The 21453-nt window shown below is 39.1% G+C and overlaps 1 protein-coding gene across 7 annotated transcripts in view; it reads left to right on the forward strand.

Moving 5' to 3' along the window:
• The window catches only part of impdh1b (IMP (inosine 5'-monophosphate) dehydrogenase 1b), a 37116-nt gene that overhangs the window by 12369 nt on the left and 3294 nt on the right, over positions 1–21453 (forward strand). For 2 of the 7 annotated variants that reach the window (XM_062064847.1, XM_062064852.1), the window contains exons 2-15: positions 3281–3379; positions 3499–3582; positions 13370–13418; positions 14496–14597; positions 14676–14750; positions 14839–15045; positions 15333–15420; positions 15477–15676; positions 19667–19757; positions 19823–19918; positions 20186–20329; positions 20390–20534; positions 20607–20750; positions 20824–20907. In XM_062064847.1, coding sequence (XP_061920831.1) covers positions 3281–3379; positions 3499–3582; positions 13370–13418; positions 14496–14597; positions 14676–14750; positions 14839–15045; positions 15333–15420; positions 15477–15676; positions 19667–19757; positions 19823–19918; positions 20186–20329; positions 20390–20534; positions 20607–20750; positions 20824–20907 — 1608 coding nt within the window. Of the gene's footprint in view, positions 1–23; positions 220–3280; positions 3380–3498; positions 3583–13369; positions 13419–14495; positions 14598–14675; positions 14751–14838; positions 15046–15332; positions 15421–15476; positions 15677–19666; positions 19758–19822; positions 19919–20185; positions 20330–20389; positions 20535–20606; positions 20751–20823; positions 20908–21453 lie in introns of those variants that run through there. The other 5 variants (XM_062064848.1, XM_062064853.1, XM_062064850.1 and 2 more) reach the window with 4 other exon arrangements.

The raw sequence follows: 21453 nt of genomic DNA on the forward strand, positions 1-21453 counted from the left end.
ACGCCGTGTTTTTACTGTTAGCAAATTGTTCATGCGGCTTCCTAAAGAAGTCCTAAAGGGGTACCGTGGTGTTGATGTTGCTTGTGTTAACATTTGACGAGAGAAGAACCGTCTTGTTGCATCTTGACACCTGATTGGCCGGTCTATGTTGCTATGGTCACCATCTTTTGAGAACATGGCTAGACATCTGCTTGTAAATGAGATGGGAGAAGGGCAAAGGTATTTGGCATGTTTTTTTAACCAATCAGAAGCTTGAAGAAAGTAGTTTGGGAATATATAGGCTGGTATTCTAGAAAGTTTAAATATGCTTTGAGTAAATGTGAACACGTCGATCTGTGTGTTTGTAGCTTTAATGCTAATGACCTGTTTGTCTTTAAGAAGCTCTATTCTGAACTTTATACACGTTTTGGTTTTGTTTAGATCAGGGGTGTCAAACTGGTTTTCATTGAGGGCCACGTTGCACTTTTGGCAGCCCTCAGAGGGCCGGCCGCTTGTAATAATAATAAAAGAAACATACATGTACAGTGAGATTGGTAGGTTGTGAGTTCAAACCCCGGCCGAGTCATACCAAAGACTATAAAAATGGGACCCATTACCTCCCTGCTTGGCACTCAGCATCAAGGTTTGGAATTGGTGGTTAAATCACCAAAATAATTCTCGAGCGCGGCCACCGCTGCTGCTCACTGCTCCCCTCACCTCCCAGCGGGTGGAGCAAGGGGATGGGTCAAATGCAGAGCGTAATTTCACCACACCTAGTGTGTGTGTGACTATCAGGGGGTACTTTAACAGTATAAGGATTAGCCGTATGATATTGTCACACCATTACCTATGCATTTGATTAGTAAATGTATATTTCACTTACAAAAAAAAAGATATAATTTTACCATGAAATTTACAGTATAATGGTCACACTCTGTTACTGTCAAATTCTGGTGATTGAACTGCTAGGTTTGTTAGTTTTTTGTTTTTTTTGCTTAAAAAATACGGTTGCTGTTTTCACAGTGTATTACTGTAAATGTAAAAATGATACCACAGTTTTTTTCTTACAGTAGGATTCTGAAGAAAAACTGTTTAAAAAATAAATAAATACATTGTCATGATTACAGTGTACAGTTTGATTGATAACTTGCTTTTGAAATCATAGATATTCACATATGTTTTTACCCCAAAAATATTTCGAGTGTATGATAATATAATATTTGTTGCATTATTAGATGGATCAAGTTTAAAAGATATATAATTGCATGTAGTACATGTCTTTTTTTCCTGTCAAAATAAAAAAAGAAAGAAAGATAAACTACTTTATTGATGCATATTATTTTCAGGCCATTCAAAATGATGTGGCGGACCAGATCTGGCCCCTGAGTTTGACACCTGTGGTTTGTAATATATGACATTATATGCAGCATATGACGTAGTAATATGAAGTGTAACTTGAGGATACAAACATTAGCAACATTTTGCTGGATGATGGAGGATATTATTGTCAACATTATTTTGAGACCAAATTAACCACTGATGATTTGAGAGTACATACTAATAATCTTGTATCTCTTGTAAATTTTAACATTTTAAATGAAATGTGAACTTTTAAATATCCAAGTTAAATAAAACAAACAAATAATAAAAATAGGATATACTCCGTATGTCACAGTTATCATTACTACAGAGGTATTGTTAAATTTGCTCAAAACGTACTTATACACTGTGAGACACTAAAATATTTTAACCAATTTGTTTTTTTCTTTAAATAACTAAAATAAATAACCACACAATTTACTTTCTTGGCAGAGGAAACTTTTCCTCAAATATTGTCTTCATAAGACTCATATAATTTTTATTTGTGTGTTTAAATATGTTCATCTTTTTCCATTATAATTTGTAAATATTTTTGAATGTTTTTTATTAAATGCAAATAAGTTGATCACTTTTTTTCACTTCGATTTATGTGACGTCATGTGAGTTCTCGTCCTGTTGAAGACACAGTCTATTTCAATTCGACACTGTCGAGTATAGTTTGATCACTTTGTGTAAAGACAGCCCAGCTTTTATGTTTAATGTGAATATTGCATGTTAGTAGTTTAGACAGTATTGTAAACTGTTTATACAAGTTTACATTGGGGAATGCCGTTTCTTAATGGGGAAAGATGTTAATGTCTCTCGTTTTCATGTTAACATTTGAGCTAGCTAGCAAGTTAACGCTAGTCGGTCCGTAGTTATATTAATGTCCAGTTATCAAATCATGGTTTTTCGGTAATTTTAATTTAATACGGTAATCCTAACAATTGGGAATTTTACGGCGCTTATCATTATTACCGTGTGCTTGTAGTACAAATGCCCGCCCACAACCATAACAATTAATGAAATAGCTAAATAAAGTATTGACAAACAAAGTTGTATTTCAATATTGAACATTTAGGCAGAGGTACAGTTGAACATTACTTAACTGACAATCAAGTTAGGACCTTTTTAAACAAAAGTGCAAAGTCACAATATAAACAGTACAGTATAAGCAGATGTATTAACAGGCCATATGCAAAACAAAATTAAGTTTGGCAGATTCTGTGTAAGGAAAACTGACATGACATGATAGCACTTTTAAAAAATGCTAGTTTTAAAACATTATTAAACTACATTTGGTTCTTTTTGACCATTTTGTCCATGTGAGCTGCTACATGCTAACTGGTTGCACTGTGTGATTCTAGCAGGCCAGGGGCCCCGTGTCGCTGTACAAAGAGTCAAAAACATGAGAACAACATAATTCACCCTCTTCTTTTCATTCTGCTATGGTACAAACGCGCATAGCCGCTAAAAGCGTAAATGCTTTTGAAGCATGCACATGTCGATTTATCGACGCTGGAAAACTTACTGACCTTCATTTTAATTTATTGTCGGTTAATTGACTTATCCAATATCGGCCCAGGCGTAACTTATCGAATGTCGGCCCAGGTCTACATGAGCTACAGTGATATGACACATTTTTAACAGTGGCATCATGATAGGTTAGCATATTTGTGAAGAAAAATAATAGCTCTGTCTGTAGTTGGCAGACCTCTAAATTTTAAGATATGTAGCTTGTTTTTTTATAAAGCAGATTTACTGTTAGAATGTCAAGATTAGTGAACTGTGTTTAGTGTGAATTCTGTGTTTAAATATAAAAAAATCTACCAAAAATGTTGCTGTAGCAGTGTAGTTTGTATATCATTTACATACTCAAATCCCAATTGTGTTGGACTGAACGTGTGTTAATGAACAATCCTCTTCTATTGTTTTGTCCCAGCATGGCGGATTACTTAATCAGCGGCGGCACAGGATACGTCCCCGAAGATGGACTCTCGGCACAGCAGCTCTTCTCCATCGGCGACGGCCTGACATACAAGTAAGACATCCTCCTGCACGCTTTTTTGGGAGCCACCAAGCGCTTCCGAAGGCGGCTCCTACTGAGGTGGCATTAGGTGTAAAGTAGTGCTTTGTAATAGCCAACACGTTCTGAACCAGCAGATGTGACCAACAACAGTGCGTTGTCTCCGACGGTCAAACGGCTGAAGAGCTTTGCTCTAAAGGAGATGGGTTGACAAGCAAGTGAGTAGAACAAGTCATCTTTGAGATAACTGTGATGATTGTCCTCGCAAAGGTTACCTGTGGTCAATCAAAGCGTGACAAATCAATGAGGGTACACCTTTCAAACGAGCCTGACCCCTGTCAAGAGATGAACATTAGTACTTTATTAACTCTCACTGATTGTTAAAGTGCATGTGCATGGCCTGCTTCGCATCCTGGTGTCCAATGAGGAATGCATGACTAAATTATCATTTAACCAGGAAGATAATTCTACAATCACACTTAGATATTTTCTCATTCGAATCTTTATTCCTAATTAGTTCTTAGTAACGCGCATCACGCTTTCCTTAAAGGTTCCTCACATGACCGCCCCAATTGAGATCATGTGACGAGCATTAGGAAGAAGGCCTCCAAAAAGCTGCAGCGCTCACACATAGCGACTGGGTGTCACAATCGCACTATTTGAGTCCATATTTTAGTGGAAAGAAATAAGAAAGTAGCTGTTGTGTTGTCATCTTTAAAGAGCATACATCCTGTGGCCATGATAAAATCCGGCTCTACGACTAAAAAACATGTAATACATTTTGAGTATTAGTTACTGGGTTACCTCATTTACAGCACATTGCGTTCTTTGACTTTTAATGACTGAGCGCTTGTTTGTTCACTGTGGAAAGACAAACAGTCAGATTAAGACTTGAATTCCTAAATCACAACCATTAGAGCAGGAAGCAAATTCTAGAACCGTAAACATGCATTAGTCTACGTTTTAAAGGTCTCGCATTATAGAGTCTTTCACCAAGGTAGTGTTAAAATCCAACATTGATGCTGAAATTTGCTGACAGTTTGTTTACTACATGATCAGCACTGGAAGACAAGATTGGTCGCAATTCCATCCATCCATTCCTTTTTCTACCGCTCATCCCTCTCGGAGTTACGGGGGGTGCTCATTATTATTTATTTTTTTTAACATAATTTATATTTCAATAACTAAAACATTACATACTAAAACAGTTATATGTCAAGGATACAGTCTCCTACTAGTAGAGGTGAGAATCTTTGAACGACTCACAATACGATTAAGATTCAGGAGCTATGATTCGATTATTGATACATCAATAATTTATGTATATTAATGCAGTTTTACAATTATTTTCATTTCACTAAATAAGCGTTTATCACTTGCAACATTTAAAAACAGTGCATTTCTTTTGCTTTTAAATTTTCCTGAGGGAACTCTCCTGAAGGAATCAATAAAGTACTATCTATTTGTAATAAACAGTTACATTAAATCACATCACATAAAACTGGAACATAAGTGCCCTGTAACCATACCAATTACAAGAGCCATATATAGTCGATCCTACAATGATTACATCGATATTTTTTTACCTTAATAAAATCTTGAGTTTTTTTTTTAATTGTTTATAAAGTCTGGAAATATGCCCTTGGACACAGGATTACTTTAAATATGACCCATGTAAGATCCTGTAACTACTTGGTATTGGATCAATACCCACATTTGTAGTGTAATTCTAAACCTATGTAAAGCATTCAAACAACAATACAATATGTGATTATTACATGAGTGTAGATAAAACATGTTAAAACAGGAAGTAATCACATATTAACAGTAAATGAACAAGCAGATTAATAAACCATCCATCAATTTTTTTATCGCTCATAAAACCCTACATGTAAATGATCGTGGTTTTGATTGATTGATTGAGACTTCTATTAGTAGGTTGCACAGTGAAGTACATATTCCGTACAATTGACCACTAAATGGTAACACCCGAATAAGTTTTTCAACTTGTTTAAGTCGGGGTCCACTTAAATTGATTCATGATACAGATATATACTATCATATATACTATCATCATAATACAGTCATCACACAAGATAATCACATTGAATTATTTACATTATTTACAATCAGGGGTGTGGAGGGGGGGGGGATATGGACATCAAGTAGTGGACATAGAGAGAGAAAGAGAGAGAGAGATCAGAAGGCATAAGAAAAAGGAAAAAGTATCTGCATTTGATTGTTTACATTTGATTATTAGCAATCCGGGGAGGGTGTTAGTTTAGGGTTGTAGCTGCCTGGAGGTGAACTTTTATTGCGGTTTTGAAGGAGGATAGAGATGCCCTTTCTTTTATACCTGTTGGGAGCGCATTCCACATTGATGTGGCATAGAAAGAGAATGAGTTAAGACCTTTGTTAGTTCGGAATCTGGGTTTAACGTGGTTAGTGGAGCACCCCCTGGTGTTGTGGTTATGGCGGTCATTTACGTTAAGGAAGTAGTTTGACATGTACTTCGGTATCAGGGAGGTGTAGCGGATTTTATAGACTAGGCTCAGTGCAAGTTGTTTAACTCTGTCCTCCACCTTGAGCCAGCCCACTTTAGAGAAGTGGGTAGGAGTGAGGTGGGATCTGGGGTGGAGGTCTAGAAGTAACCTGACTAGCTTGTTCTGAGATGTTTGGAGTTTAGATTTGAGGGTTTTGGAGGTGCTAGGGTACCAGGAGGTGCATGCGTAATCGAAAAAGGGTTGAACGAGAGTTCCCGCCAGAATCCTCAAGGTGCTTTTGTTGACCAGAGAGGAAATTCTGTAGAGAAATATCGTTCGTTGGTTAACCTTTTTGATTACCTTGGTTGCCATTTTATCACAGGAAAGGTTAGCCTCTAGAATGGAACCTAGGTAGGTGACCTCATCTTTCCTGGTGATGACACTGTCACCTACTTTTATGGTGAAGTCATTGACTCTCTTAAGTTTGATGTGGGACCCAAACAGGATGGATTCTGTTTTACCCAAGTGGATGGATAGCTTGTTGTCAGCGAGCCAGGTGCAAGTTCTACAGAGCTCAGCACTGAGGATTTTCTCCACCTGTGACTTGTCCTTGCCGGATACCACCAAGGCAGAGTCATCCGCAAACAAAAAGAATTCACAGTCGCATGCCGATGACATGTCGTTTATGTATATTAGGAACAGTAAAGGTCCCAATATACTGCCTTGGGGGACTCCACAGCTCACCGAGAGGGGGGGGGACACGGTGCCGTTCACCTCTACCACCTGCTCCCTCCCCTCCAAGTAAGATTGCATCCAGCTCCAAGAGGTTTTGTTAAATCCGATTGCTCTGAGCTTATCCAACAGTATAGCGTGGTTAACGGTGTCAAAGGCCTTCTGAAGGTCCAGCATGACCATGCCGCAGTATTTGCCCGCGTCCACCTCATGTTTGATGTGGTCGGTCAGATAGAGAAGGCATGTGTCAGTGGAGTGGTTAGTTCTGAAGCCGGATTGGAATTTGTACATGAGTTTATTAGTGGCAAGGTAACTATCGACCTGTTCATAAACTATTTTCTCCATTACTTTCGAAATGGAGCTGAGAATAGAAACAGGTCGGTAGTTGCCAGGTCCCAATTTGCTTCCTTTTTTAAAGAGGGGAGTTACTCTTGCTATCTTAAAATCTTTTGGTACTTGGCCTTGTGTAATTGATAGGTTTATTATGTGCGTGACGATCGGGGCAATGATGGAGGCAGAGTCCCTGAGGAATCTGGAGGGAATATTATCAAGGCTGGTGGCCTTGTTAGGGTGGAGCGCGCTCAATTTTTTAAACACCTCATCAGCTGTGACCATTTCTAATTTGAAATCATCGTTGGATACTCCTAGCTTTCTGTAGAAGGCTTTAATGTGTTCTACACCAAAGCGACTGCCACTGCAAGATAAATGCCGCCACACCTTTAAAATACGTTTTTTTTCTACATGAAAACATTTCTTTTTCACATGAAATCAAATTTAAGTAATATATTGTATGGTTGGATATACTGTAAATAGTCTGTTATTTACATACTATTTGCCATAGTAAGTTTGAAATGCCATCAAATGTCATAAAAATGTTCCTCTGCTTTATTTTGAAAAAAAAAAAAAAAACAATACCCAAAAAACGTGCATCTAAATCGACTGTCAGTAGCGACACAGCTGGTCGTGCACCTATAATTTGGTATATAAAAACCCCTCGTGTGTGTGTGTGTGTGTGTGTACAGTTGTGGTCAAAAGTTTACATACACTTGTAAAGAACATAATGTCATGGCTGTCTTGAGTTTCCAATAATTTCTACAACTCTTATTTTTTGTGATAGGGTGATTAGAGCACATACTTGTTGGTCACAAATAACATTCAGGAAGTTTGGTTCTTTTATGAATTTATTATGGGTCTACTGAAAATGTGACCAAATTTGCTGGGTCAAAAGTATACATACAGCAATGTTAATATTTGGTTACATGTCCCTTGGCAAGTTTCACTGCAATAAAGCGCTTTTGGTAGCCATCCACAAGCTTCTGGCAAGCTTCTGGTGGAATTGTTGACCACTCCTCTTGACAAAATTGGTGCAGTTCAGCTAAAATGTTGGTTTTCTGACATGGACTTGTTTCTTCAGTATTGTCCACACGTTTAAGTCAGGACTTTGGGAAAGCCATTCTAAAAACTTAAATTCCAGCATGATTTACCCATTCCTTTACCACTTTTGACATGTGTTTGGGGTCATTGTCTTGTTGGAACACCCAACTGCGCCCAAGACCCAACCTCCGGGCTGATGATTTTAAGTTGTCCTGAAGAATTTGGAGGTAATCCTCCTTTTTCATTGTCCCATTTAAAGCACCAGTCTGTCCCATTATAATTTGCTTATCAGTGGCCTAGTGGTTAGAGTGTCCGCCCTGAGATCGGTAGGTTGTGAGTTCAAACCCCGGCCAAAGACTATAAAAATGGGACCCATTACCTCCCTGCTTGGCACTCAGCATCAAGGGTTGGAATTGGGGTTAAATCACCAAAAATGATTCCCGGGCGCGGCCACCGCTGCTGCCCACTGCTCCCCTCACCTCCCAGGAGGTGAGCAAGGGTGATGGGTCAAATGCAGAGAATAATTTTGCCACATCTAGTGTGTGTGTGTGTGTGACAAATCATTGGTACTTTATAAGTGTGGGTGAACAGCCGGCCCGCCACAAATATATATATGGAAAAAGCTGTACTGTTTGCACATCATCAAAAAGTCACTAATTGCGGTAATAGGGGATCTTTTAAAGGAAGTGCACTACGAGAAAGCTACTTCCTAATTTCTCTTGTAATTTTTTCTCGACTGCTAAAATGTAACCCTCGACGCGACTACTGAACAGATGTTCAAATTGCGACATCTCTTCTTCCCACCCCACCCTGTTGCCTCATCGCCACGGCAACTATGTGTCACCCTCAGGGTCACACGGTGCAGAAAAAATCAATACTTGAGGGCAAATTCCTTGAAGTGCATGTTAGGCGTCAGAGCGAAAGTTGCCACCTCCTTCACAAATGCTGCTGCTGTTTTTGCGGCGGCGGCTAAACACTAGCAGATGTTTTAGCTGGAATTCCTCTCCATGGATGCTTGTGGGTGTTTGAAAGCAGACAGAACTTCTTTCGTGGTGCATGGTGTCCAATTTAGGCGTAGAGTTGGCAGGTTGGTCAGACAGTTTGGGCTAAAAAAAAATTACCGGGGGGGGCGAAAGCATGTAAATATATACACACATATATATCTATATGTATAGTCTATATATACAGTTTATGTGTATGTATATATATATATACATACATATACACACAATATATGTGTATATATATATATATATATATATACATATACATACATATACACACAATATATGTATATATATATATATATATATATATATATATATATATATTGTGTATATATACACTACCGTTCAAAAGTTTGGGGTCACATTGAAATGTCCTTATTTTTGAAGGAAAAGCACTGTACTTTTCAATGAAGATAACTTTAAACTAGTCTTAACTTTAAAGAAATACACTCTATACATTGCTAATGTGGTAAATGACTATTCTAGCTGCAAATGTCTGGTTTTTGGTGCAATATCTACATAGGTGTATAGAGGCCCATTTCCAGCAACTATCACTCCAGTGTTCTAATGGTGCAATGTGTTTGCTCATTGGCTCAGAAGGCTAATGGATGATTAGAAAACCCTTGTGCAATCATGTTCACACATCTGAAAACAGTTTAGCTCGTTACAGAAGCTACAAAACTGACCTTCCTTTGAGCAGATTGAGTTTCTGGAGCATCACATTTGTGGGGTCAATTAAACGCTCAAAATGGCCAGAAAAAGAGAACTTTCATCTGAAACTCGACAGTCTATTCTTGTTCTTAGAAATGAAAGCTATTCCACAAAATTGTTTGGGTGACCCCAAACTTTTGAACGGTAGTGTATATATACCGTAATTTCCGGACTATAAGCCGCACCTGACTATAAGCCGCACCAGCTAAATTTAGGGGAAAATACAGATTGCTCCATATATAAGCCGCACCCGACTATAAGCCGCAGGGTTTTGATGTGTAATTACCGTAGTATTTAGGGGTTCCTGCTACCACGGAGGGGATTGTCGGGACAGAGATGACTGTTTGGGAACGCAAAGCGTCCCATTTATTAACAATAAATCTTTCAATCATTCAATCAAACTTTCACATCTTTGACATGGCGAACAGCATTCGTGCAGAGTACAAATAATACAACGGTGCAAAGTAATACAAAGTGCTCGCCTGTACGTTATCAAAATAACCAGCCTACCGGTATATGAAAAGTCAGTCTTTAATCATTGTGTCATCGTCTTCCTCCTGTGTACTAAAACCACCGGAATCCTCTTCGTCGGTGTCGGAGAAGAACGGGCCGTATATAAGCCGCACCCTTGTATAAGCCGCAGGGACCAGAACGAGGGGAAAAAGTAGCGGCTTATAGTCCGGAAATTACGGTAGATAGATATGTATGTGTATATATATATATATATATATATATATATATATATATATATATATATATATATATATATATATATATATATATATATATATATATATATATATATATATACATATATATATATATATATGTATATATATATATATATATATATATATATATATATATATATATATATATATATATATGTATGTGTGTGTGTGTACATATATATTATAAGTGTCTGTATGTATGTATGTATGCATTTTTTATTTTTTGTCTTAAATATAAATATTTCCTGCTTAACTTAACAGAATTAAAAAAACATATTTGTTTAACAGGAGTTTGTCCTGCTTAAATAAATTCAATGTGCATCTTTATAATAGAGCAGGTCTCCAACTTTCATTACTATGAAAACTACTGTGACAAAAAGAGGGGTGAGATATTTGTTTCACTAATATGACTGGCAACATTCAAATTGTGCTTTATTTATGAAGAAGATCCCTCAGTGAGATTATTGTCTTAATGCTATTTTATGTAATTTATCATTAGATAAAAGCATCACACACACACACTCATAGGACATTAAAATGGAATAAGAAGCAGTGTTCTCCACAGTGAACATGTTTGTATCAGTCTAGAAAATGCTGTTTCTCAGAAAAGTTAACTAACAAATTAACTTTTAATAATGTAGATACCTCACAAACTGATGTTTGACTTTGCTGGCTTCAAATATATTTTCTGGATGATAGTTTATGAGTGGACGACTTGTCCAAGAAGTACGCTGCCTTTTGCCCGAATGCTTCTTGAAAGGCTCCAGTTCCACCGCTTGAGAGAAACAAACGGTAGAAAAATAAACAGATGGATTGAGGATTTAACAAGTATTTTTTCACTTTCCTCATATTTCCTGTGTGTGTGCGTGTGTGTGTACACAGTTCTGAAGTTGGTGTTCCTATATAGATATTAAGTATATTTGTAATGTAATTGAATAACCATCTAAATACATTTGATATCAAAATTACTACATTAACTTTTTGTTTTTTTAAATTATTTGTTACAACTATGTGTGCTGTCTCAGAGTGAGCTGTGATCACGTCTACACTGCTGTTTTTACACTTAATCTCCGATCGCAATGTTTTAAGTCTGCATACCGTATTTCCTTGAATTGGCGTCGGGAATATGGTATTCGCATGCCTCGAATTACAGCCGGGTCAAACTCGTTTCGCCAAATAATTAGCGCATGCTTGGCACTTCCGCCGGGTCAAACAAGAGTCATTAAATGACTCCCGCCTCCTGGTGGTAGAGGGCGCTAGTGATCCTTCTTGCGACTACCGGTACTGCAGGAGACCGGTACTGCAGAAGAAGACAACAGCAGCAAGAGTGCGCAGCCATTGTTTTACCATGGAGGATTACATATCTAAAATAAAACAGTTTTCTAAAGTGGACTTTCAATGGAAGCAGGAGGTAATACTTAAAAAGAAGATCTCCATCGAGACAGAGAGACTTTTAAAACTGAAGGAAGACTTCTATATCGATACTTTTCTTCAAAAGGAGCTGGCATGGACTCATTTATACCGAAAGGTAAGACCATAATAACGTTTTTTTTATTAAATGTGCTTTTCATGATAAGGTAAGCGCCGGAGTGAGAAGAGGTTTTAAAATAATTACCGCATGCATGGCAATCTCGCCTGCTTTTGGTAAACGCAGGGGTGAGAAGAGGGTTTTAAATTAATTAGCGCCCCCGCGGCTATTCAAGGAAATACGGTATTAATTTCACACTAAATTGAAGAGGAAAGTTTGCTCAGCATGTAAGAATACAGTACAACCTGCGGTAAAGCCATATATTTGAGGGTAATTGCCAATACGCTGGAATATGGATGCTTGTGGGCGTGCGCGCACACACACACACCCGTAGACACGCATACAAAAATACCCACAAAGCTTTTTTTCACCACACAGCAGAGCGTTGATCGTGACGTAACAACTGTAATTTTTACAAAATCAACACTTCAGTTTGCATTGATTAAAGAAGCTGTGACAGACTGAACAACAACACATAACTTCAACTGCTTCAACAACCCCACCTCCACACATCCGGTTGTGATGACAATGCAACATGAAGTTTAAACGATAAAAACATTAAATATTAAAAGTTTACTAGTTTACTTCCCCAGATAACCTCCCTAAGGTTTTGTAATCAATCAGAAATATCAAGTCGCTAAAATGCACCAACCATGGAGAAGTCTGGAGAGTGTTTTTCATGTGGTAAATGGTAAATGGGTTATACATGTTTATCGCTTTTCTACCTTCAAGGTACTCAAAGCGCTTTGACACTATTAGCACATTGACCCATTCACACACTGATGGCGGGAGCTGCCATGAAAGGCCCTAACCACGACCCATCAGGAGCAAGGGTGAATGAAATGTCTTGCTCAAGGACACAACGGACGTGACGAGGTTGGTAGTAGGTGGGGATCGAACCAGGAACCCTCAGGTTGCTGGCACGGCCACTCTCCCAACCTCGCCACGACGTCCCCATATTACCCATCATGCACTTCAGTAAATGCATATATGTCTAGTTTTTAATTACATAATAGTGCTTGAATGTGTTTTATAATGTCCACAAAGATGAATGAGCGGAAGGTGTGCTATGTGTTGACTTTATTTGTTGGTTATAGTTAGTTTATACCACGAGTGGGACGCGTTGTGTGGATTTATTTGGTCATATGAATTGATGCTGTGCTCACGCTTCTTCCCAATGAAACTCATGGTCCTTGACCATCAATTCTATCTTTGCCACAAGAGGTAGGCAGGATCAATTTGATTAAAATCACAATGGACTAAATTAGGGAGAGAACACACTTTTTATGTGAAACGTGTGGTCTCGCGGGCCGCACTTGGCCCGTGGGCTGTATTTGTATATATATATATATATTTTTTTTTTCCGATTGATTTGTTTTTTCGTGTTTTATTCATTTTCACATCTTGTCTCTAACTTTTATTCTTCTTGTGTCTTTCAGTGACTTCCTGATCTTACCTGGCTTCATTGACTTCACCTCAGACGAAGTGGTGAGTCTTCCATTGTCCTTTGGGGAGCATTTCCACGGCAAACCTCAGAGATGGTTGCACAACAAAAATAGTCTGAGCTATTTCTGCTGCTCACTCACGCCGGTGTTTACGTCTGCCAGCTGGTTGATGGTGGAGGAGATAATCCCATAGAGCAAATCCCTTGCCCCTTTCTACTTTATTCATCTTGTTCACAGGCTGATAGTTATGGAGAGCCATTTTACCACCTCTAATACTTAAGAAAAATAGTCTCGAAACATAACACGGTTTGTAAACTTTATATTGCAGCAAAGTACAAAAGGAGCCACAACAAGGCACCTGAAGAGTGGCAGGTTGCTGACCCCTGATCTTGTTAATTGGCATTTAAAATCTCGTTCCTTTAGCCCTTCACAGTTGAAATAGTTTCCATTGTTATAAGTTGTAAAGCGTATATACATAGTAGACGGATAGATGGATCTTTATTGTCATTGCACAAGTATACCACTGTAAAGGGCGAAGCTAGACAGACTGCATAAGTTGTCCAGTCATGTATCGGGACTAAAAACAATTCCACATTTGGCGTTCAGTGGATGACTTTATGGTCCTGCTGGTGTGAGCCTGAGGTTAGGTGTTACTGAGTGTGTGCGTGCGTCACACATTCCCACCCTGTGGCTGGCATTTCACAGCTTATTTCAGTCTGAATCGACTTTGTCAGTTGATTTATTTCCTTTTTTTCCCCCCACACGTGAGCTGCTGTGAGAAAACTGGCGAGTTACGTCTGTCCCTGATAACGGTTCAAAAGCAAATAATTAATTGGCCCCTTTTCCCACATGCTTTTTTTTTTTGCACGGGACACGTCGCTGTTGGGAAGCGTGACGATCCTTATATCACCTCCAGGCGTTTAGTTATCTGGTATAAAATGTATGATTTAAGTCACAAAACGTTGTTTTTCTTCTCATTCATGTTGTGACTTTAAGTTTTAAGAAGTAAGGCTGCCCCCTGGTGACTGCCATGCATAACATGTAAACATTGAAACAAATATTTTTTCTATTTTGAGAGCAGCTGGGATGGTAACTATTTGTGTTTTTTTGTTTCTGTCAGGACCTAACATCTGCACTGACCAGGAAGATCACGTTGAAGACTCCCCTCATCTCTTCGCCAATGGACACCGTCACAGAGTCTGCAATGGCCATAGCAATGGCGGTAGGGCACTAAAAAGTGATTAATAATAATATTAACATACCATTTTTAGAGCATCCTTTTGAGAATTTTTTTTTTTAGCTAATGGGAGGCATCGGCTTCATCCACCACAACTGCACGCCTGAATTCCAAGCCGACGAGGTCCGCAAGGTCAAGGTAAGTCGCCATCGTCCACTCTGTATTGTCTTTTTTAAATTGTTATGATTAAATAGCTCACTATTTAGGTCAACTGTCAAACATTTAGAGGTTCGAGCAAGGTTTCATCACAGACCCGGTGGTGATGAGCCCACGCCAAACAGTGGGCGATGTGCTCGAGGCCAAAGTGCGACATGGCTTCTCGGGCATCCCGGTCACCGAGACAGGCAAGATGGGCGGCAAGCTAGTGGGCATTGTCACCTCCAGGGACATAGACTTCCTGTCTGAAAAGGACCACATCAAACCGCTAGCGGAGGTGCGTGTTCGTTTTTTACTGGCTTTCTGCATATTCTAAAAATAGAATGAATTTGAAGGAATTCATTAATAATGAGACAAATAAGTGAATGTGACACTAAATAGTGTTGTTTCCTTTAACATAAAGCTTATGTTAAAAATAACTTGTTCAAATACACTGAATTGATTTTAGCATCTTAAATGTATAAAATGTTTTAAAGTGCCCCCTTATCCTTCTATTTTTATGACACCCATGTATTACAGCCTTGGAGGAGTTTATGATGTGATGTTCAGATTGTGCTCTTTCAGGCAATGACAAAGAGAGAAGAGCTGGTCGTCGCTCGAGCTGGCGTCACCCTGAAAGAAGCTAATGACATTCTGCAGCGCAGCAAAAAAGGTAAAATAAGGAAATATATCTTGGTTTTCACAACCTGACGTTCTCCTTAAATTCAGGCAAGCTTCCCATCGTGAACGACGACGACGAGCTGGTAGCCATCATTGCAAGGACGGACCTGAAGAAAAACAGGGACTACCCGCTGGCCTCCAAAGACTCCCGCAAACAGCTGCTGTGCGGCGCCGCCATCGGCACCCGGGACGACGACAAGTATAGGCTTGACCTCCTGGTGCAGGCAGGTGTGGATGTGGTGGTCCTGGTAAGTGCTGACGACACTTTGTAAGTCAAGGCCGGCATGCAAGATCAATTCAAAACCTGGGAGTGACTACAGATGTCTAAAAATAACAGTGTATTCTTGTCATTTATACTGAGGATCTTTGACTAGCTTATTAACAGTAGGTCCTTAAAAACATCAGAGCAGTGCCTTGTTAAACTTTTTGGAAGTATGGCGCACACACAATTTGCAATGGCACACCACCCAACGAAAATGTTGTAAACTAACTAGCGGTGTACCCTATCTGATATTGATATCTCATAAATCGGATTATATTGGTTTGCATAAAAGCAGTACAGCATGTTTACTTGAGCAAAGCTGGTCAGCTTGTTATAGTGATGTAACGATAAACGGTGAAAATGAAAACTACGGTAAAACTCCCGACGGTTAGTATTACCGTAATAAATGAAAATGATCGAAAAAACGAGATTAACGACTGTACTTTGATAAACTCACGGACTGACTGGCGCCAGCTCACTAGCTTAAATGCTAACATGAAAACAGGAGACATTAACATATTTCCCCATTAAGAAACAACATACCCCAATCCAAACTTATATAAACACAATGATGTCTGAGCAGCATTGAACACACAAGCTCTGCTCTCTCTTAGTGTCTCTGAGTGATCGTTCTACAAAACCCAAAACCAGTGAAGTTGGCACGTTGTGTAAATCGTAAATGAAAACAGAATACAATGATTTGCAAACCCTTTTCAACATATATTTAATTGAGTACACTGCAAAGACAAGATATTTAATGTTCGAACTGGTAAACTATATAAAATAATGGCTCATTTGGTATTTGATGCTTGCAACATGTTTAAAAAAAGTGGCAAAAAAGACTGAGAATGTTGAGGAGTGCTCATCAAACACTTATTTTGAACATCCCACAGGTGAACAGGCTAGTTGGGAACAGGTAGGTGCCATGGTTGGGTATAAAAGCAGCTTCCATGAAATGCTCAGTCATTCACAAACAAGGATGGGGCGAGGGTCACCACTTTGTGAACAAATGCAGGAGAAAATTGTTGAACAGTTAAAGAACAACAGTTCTCAACGAGCTATTGCAAGGAATTTAGGGATTTCACCATCTACTGTCCGTAATATCATCAAAAGGTTCAGGAAATCTGGAGAAATCACTGCACGTAAGCGACAAGGCCAAAAATCAACATTGAATGCCCGTGACCTTCGATCCCTCAGGCGGTGCTGCATCAAAAACATCACTGTGTAAAACATATCACCACATGGACTCAGGAACACTACAGAAAACCACTGTCAGCAACTACAGTTTGTCGCTACATCTGTAAGTGCAAGTTAAAACTCTACTATGCAAAGCGAAAGCCATTTATCAACAACACCCAGAAACCCCGCCGGCTTCACTGGGCCCGAGCTCATCTAAGAAGGACTGTTGCAAAGTGGAAAAGTTTTCTGTGGTCTGACGAGTCCACATTTCAAACAGTTTTTGGAAACAGTGGACGTCGTGTCCTCGGACCAAAGACGAAAAGTACCATCCCCAAAGTTCAAAAGCCAGCATCTGCGATGACATGGGGGTGTATTAGTGCCCAAAGCATGGGTAACTTACACATCTGTGAAGGCACCATTAATGCTGAAAGGTACATAGAGGTTTTGGAGCAACATATGTTGCCATCCAAGCGACGTCTTTTTCATGGACACCGCTGCTTATTTCAGCAAGACAATGCCAAGCCACATTCTGCAAGTGTTACAACAGCGTGGCTTCATAGTAAAAGAGTGTGGGTATTAGACTGGCCTGCCTGTAGTCCAGACCTCTCTCCCATTGAAAATGTGTGGCGCAATATGAAGCGTAAAATGCGACAACTGAGACCCCGGACTGTTGAACAACTTAAGCTGTACATCAAGCAAGAATGGGAAATAATTCCGCCTGAAAAGCTTCAAAAATTGGTTTCCTCAGTTCCCAAACGTTTACTTAGTGTTGTTAAAAGGAAAGGCCATGTAACACTGTGGTAAAATTGCCTCTGTGCCTACTGGTTTGCAATGTGTTACTGCCATTAAATTCTAAGTTAATGATTATTTACAAAAAATATAATTTAGTTTCTCAGTTTGAACATTAAATATCTTGTCTTTGCAGTCTATTCAATTGAATATAAGTTGAAAAGGATTTGCAAATCATTGTATTCGGTTTTTATTTAGGATTTACACAACCTGCCAACTTCACTGGTTTTAGGTTTTGTATACTCAGAGAAAAAAGGACAGCTGTTTTTACGGTGCATTCAAGGACCGCTAAACAAAGTAGCACACAACGCCTGACAGAAATAATAGATAATAATAATAATATATTTTATTCGTTACGCATTTTTCATTAAGATAAATCCTAAAGTGCTCCAGTACAAACCAATATTTAAAACAACAAAAGCCAAGTCATTTAAACCCCGAAGGGAATAAGCGGTAGAAAATGGATGGAGGGATTTAAACAGATAAAATACTAGCACTAAAACTCTTACCAGTGAAGCATAAGAAACACAAAATTAGCAAAATATTGGCTTTTTTTTTTAACAGTGTGTCTATTTCTTTTACTTATTTAAAAAATATTTGGTAAAAAGATTTCAGTGCAAGTATTAGTAGTACTTTTTGAGCACATTCAACACTATCACAATAATAATGATACCCACGAAAATTTTGGTCACGATAACCGTGATATGAAACTTTCATATCGTTGAATCCTTTGCTAGTTAACATCTGTATTTCATCGAGTAAGCACCAAGGTTGGTCTTTTCTTGTATTTTTCTCAAGCCATTTACATGGTAGTATATAGGCTACTAGGAACTAGCTGCTACACAGCAGGTCAGCACACAATAGCACATAAGCTAGACATACGTAATTGAAAAATATTGCAGTCTCAAAGACGACATTTGTGTAGTCTCAAATAATTATAGTTGCATGTTACTTACATTTTGTGTATTAGAATGTATCCAGTAACAAACGTGTCCGCATCATTCAACTTACTGTGTCATGAGCTTTACTTAAGCAATTATTGTGGCCAGTAGGTATTCAAAAAAACGATTACCAGTCCTCTTCAACTTAAAGACAGCATAAGTCCATTCCAGATGGTTAATAATAAGTAGGTTAGTGTTTTTTATACCTGCCATTATTCCCTGTTTGACTAATTCCAGACTACATGATAATACAAGTATGTATTATTCCTATCGTGTCAGATCAATATTGGTATCGGCCAATACTCAATGCTCCAATATGGTTGGTTGTTGGACATCCTAAAAATAACACACTGAGGCTTCTAAGAGTTTATATAATTACACATTTCTCTCAATGTATTAATATTTTCTCAGTGTGAAACTTGAAACAGTTTTGCTGAACACATTTCATTATTCAAAAAGGTATTTTATTCAGAAGCCATTACTTTGCCACACGATAACCAGCGGACCTCTGTATGGAGCAAGAAGATTTTATGATCTGCTCCCATTTACTCACTTGGATATGTAGATAACTTTTTAGCAGACTCAGTTTTTATTTGGCTTTTTCAGATATCTTTCTTTGTCACTGTTGTCTCTCTCCATGTGCTAATTCCATTGTGTGAATAATAATTGCTGCCATCTAGTGGAAGAGTATTTAGTTGCTCCGCCTATCACTCCATTGCAGCCACAAGCACTCAACAGAGATCTGTTATTTGCAGTAACTCAGGGAATTTTTTCCCAATCAGACAAAATGAGCAAATTGCAAAAAGAGGCTTATCTGATCTTTGACAAAACACATTGCTTGTGTTTTCATTATGACTTTATAACTATATGAGATAACAGTGTGGTAAAAATGTGAAAGTATGTCAGAGCATTGCTTTGATATTATAAACAAATTTAGAATTTACTTTTGTTTTTTGAAAATATGGCCCCCCTGAACTATTTAGTTGAATATGCCTGCTTTAAGTCTATAACGGTCTTTAACGCTCATGTGTTTTTTAACACGTTGACTTTTTTCCCCCCTCACCCAGGACTCGTCACAAGGCAACTCTGTGTTTCAAATCAACATGATCAATTACATCAAGCAGAAACATCCTGAATTGCAGGTGGTAGGAGGAAATGGTAAAAATACAACTCTAGCAGATGAAGTACTGAGTCTACGAGCGTCTAACAGTTTTTGTTTGCAGTGGTGACGGCGGCTCAAGCTAAGAATTTGATTGATGCCGGTGTAGATGCTCTGCGGGTCGGCATGGGCTGCGGCTCCATCTGCATCACGCAGGAAGGTACTCAACAGCTTTGCCGCGATAGCACGTAGCCATGGCAACACCAAGAATGGCCAATAAAGCTGACAAACATAAAAAAGGCCTGATTGGGAACGTACTTGATCTTTATTACACTGATGGTTGCCAATAATAACAGATCGCTCCTGGTTGCCATGGTGATCCTACACGGCCTCCTCGTGTTCTGGGTTACCATGGAGACTTGAATCAAGAATTGAACTGATCTTGTAATGATCTCGGTGAACCGTTTGACGTTCTGGACATTTGCAGTCATGGCGTGCGGGAGGCCCCAGGGGACTTCTGTTTACAAAGTGGCCGAGTACGCCAGGCGCTTCGGTGTACCTGTCATCGCAGATGGCGGCATTCAGACAGTGGGTCACGTAGTGAAGGCGCTGTCGCTTGGAGCGTCCACTGGTAAGACCTTCATTTATTCTTCACCAAATGTTGAGCTGATTATCTCATCTGGCGTTGTAGTGATGATGGGCTCGTTATTGGCGGCGACCACCGAGGCTCCCGGCGAGTACTTCTTCTCTGACGGTGTGCGGCTAAAGAAATACCGTGGCATGGGCTCCCTGGATGCTATGGAGAAGAGCACCAGCAGCCAGAAACGCTACTTTAGGTGCGAAAAGGATACATTTCAAGCACCGCCGTTTTTGTAAACGTAGTTGTGACCGGTGTGTCTCTCCTACAGCGAGGGTGACAAGGTGAAGGTGGCCCAGGGGGTATCGGGCTCGGTGCAGGACAAGGGCTCCATCCACAAGTTTGTACCGTACCTCATAGCTGGCATTCAACATGGCTGCCAAGACATCGGAGCCAAGAGTCTGTCTGTCCTGCGGTAAGGAGAACCAAACGCTTTTTTTAAGCGATAAATGCGACAACGTTTTTAGATTGATACGTTTTGTTGTCAGTTCCATGATGTACTCTGGCGAGCTCAAGTTTGAGAAGCGAACTACGTCTGCACAAGTGGAGGGAGGCGTTCACGGACTCCACTCGTAAGTTTACACTTTATTTTCCCTATGCTTGTTGTTGCTGTTATCAAAAATTTATCAATTATTAATGGTATTATATTTATCTACTATGAAACTAAATATTTTCTCTGATACAGTGGTTCTCAAATGGGGTAATCGAAGGCACTTTTTTTGTAGCTGCAAAAAACTTGCAACTTGTTCGATGGTGATGGTCAATCAATACAGTACAGCAAATTAGGTCTGTTATTTTAAGCTAATTTATGCTTGAAAATGCTTAATTTAACCCTTGAAATTTGGTAAAATATTCATATTTTTTCACTAATAATAGGCCATAGTAAAATGTGAAACACAGAGGAATCATGGTTGGGTTTAAATATATTTAGAAAAACCGGGATTAAGTGAAGCCGCAAAACTTGAAGCACAAAGTGGCGATGGACGACTACCCTGAAAAATGGTTGAGAACCACTGCTCTAACAAATAATCTATGGCATCCTTATTAGACTGACAGCAAACTAACACAATAGCCCCTTTTCCACCAACATGTCCAGGAACTTTAATGACCAAGAACTA

Source organism: Entelurus aequoreus, linkage group LG12, assembly GCF_033978785.1.
Source record: "Entelurus aequoreus isolate RoL-2023_Sb linkage group LG12, RoL_Eaeq_v1.1, whole genome shotgun sequence".
Classification (NCBI taxonomy): domain Eukaryota; kingdom Metazoa; phylum Chordata; class Actinopteri; order Syngnathiformes; family Syngnathidae; genus Entelurus; species Entelurus aequoreus.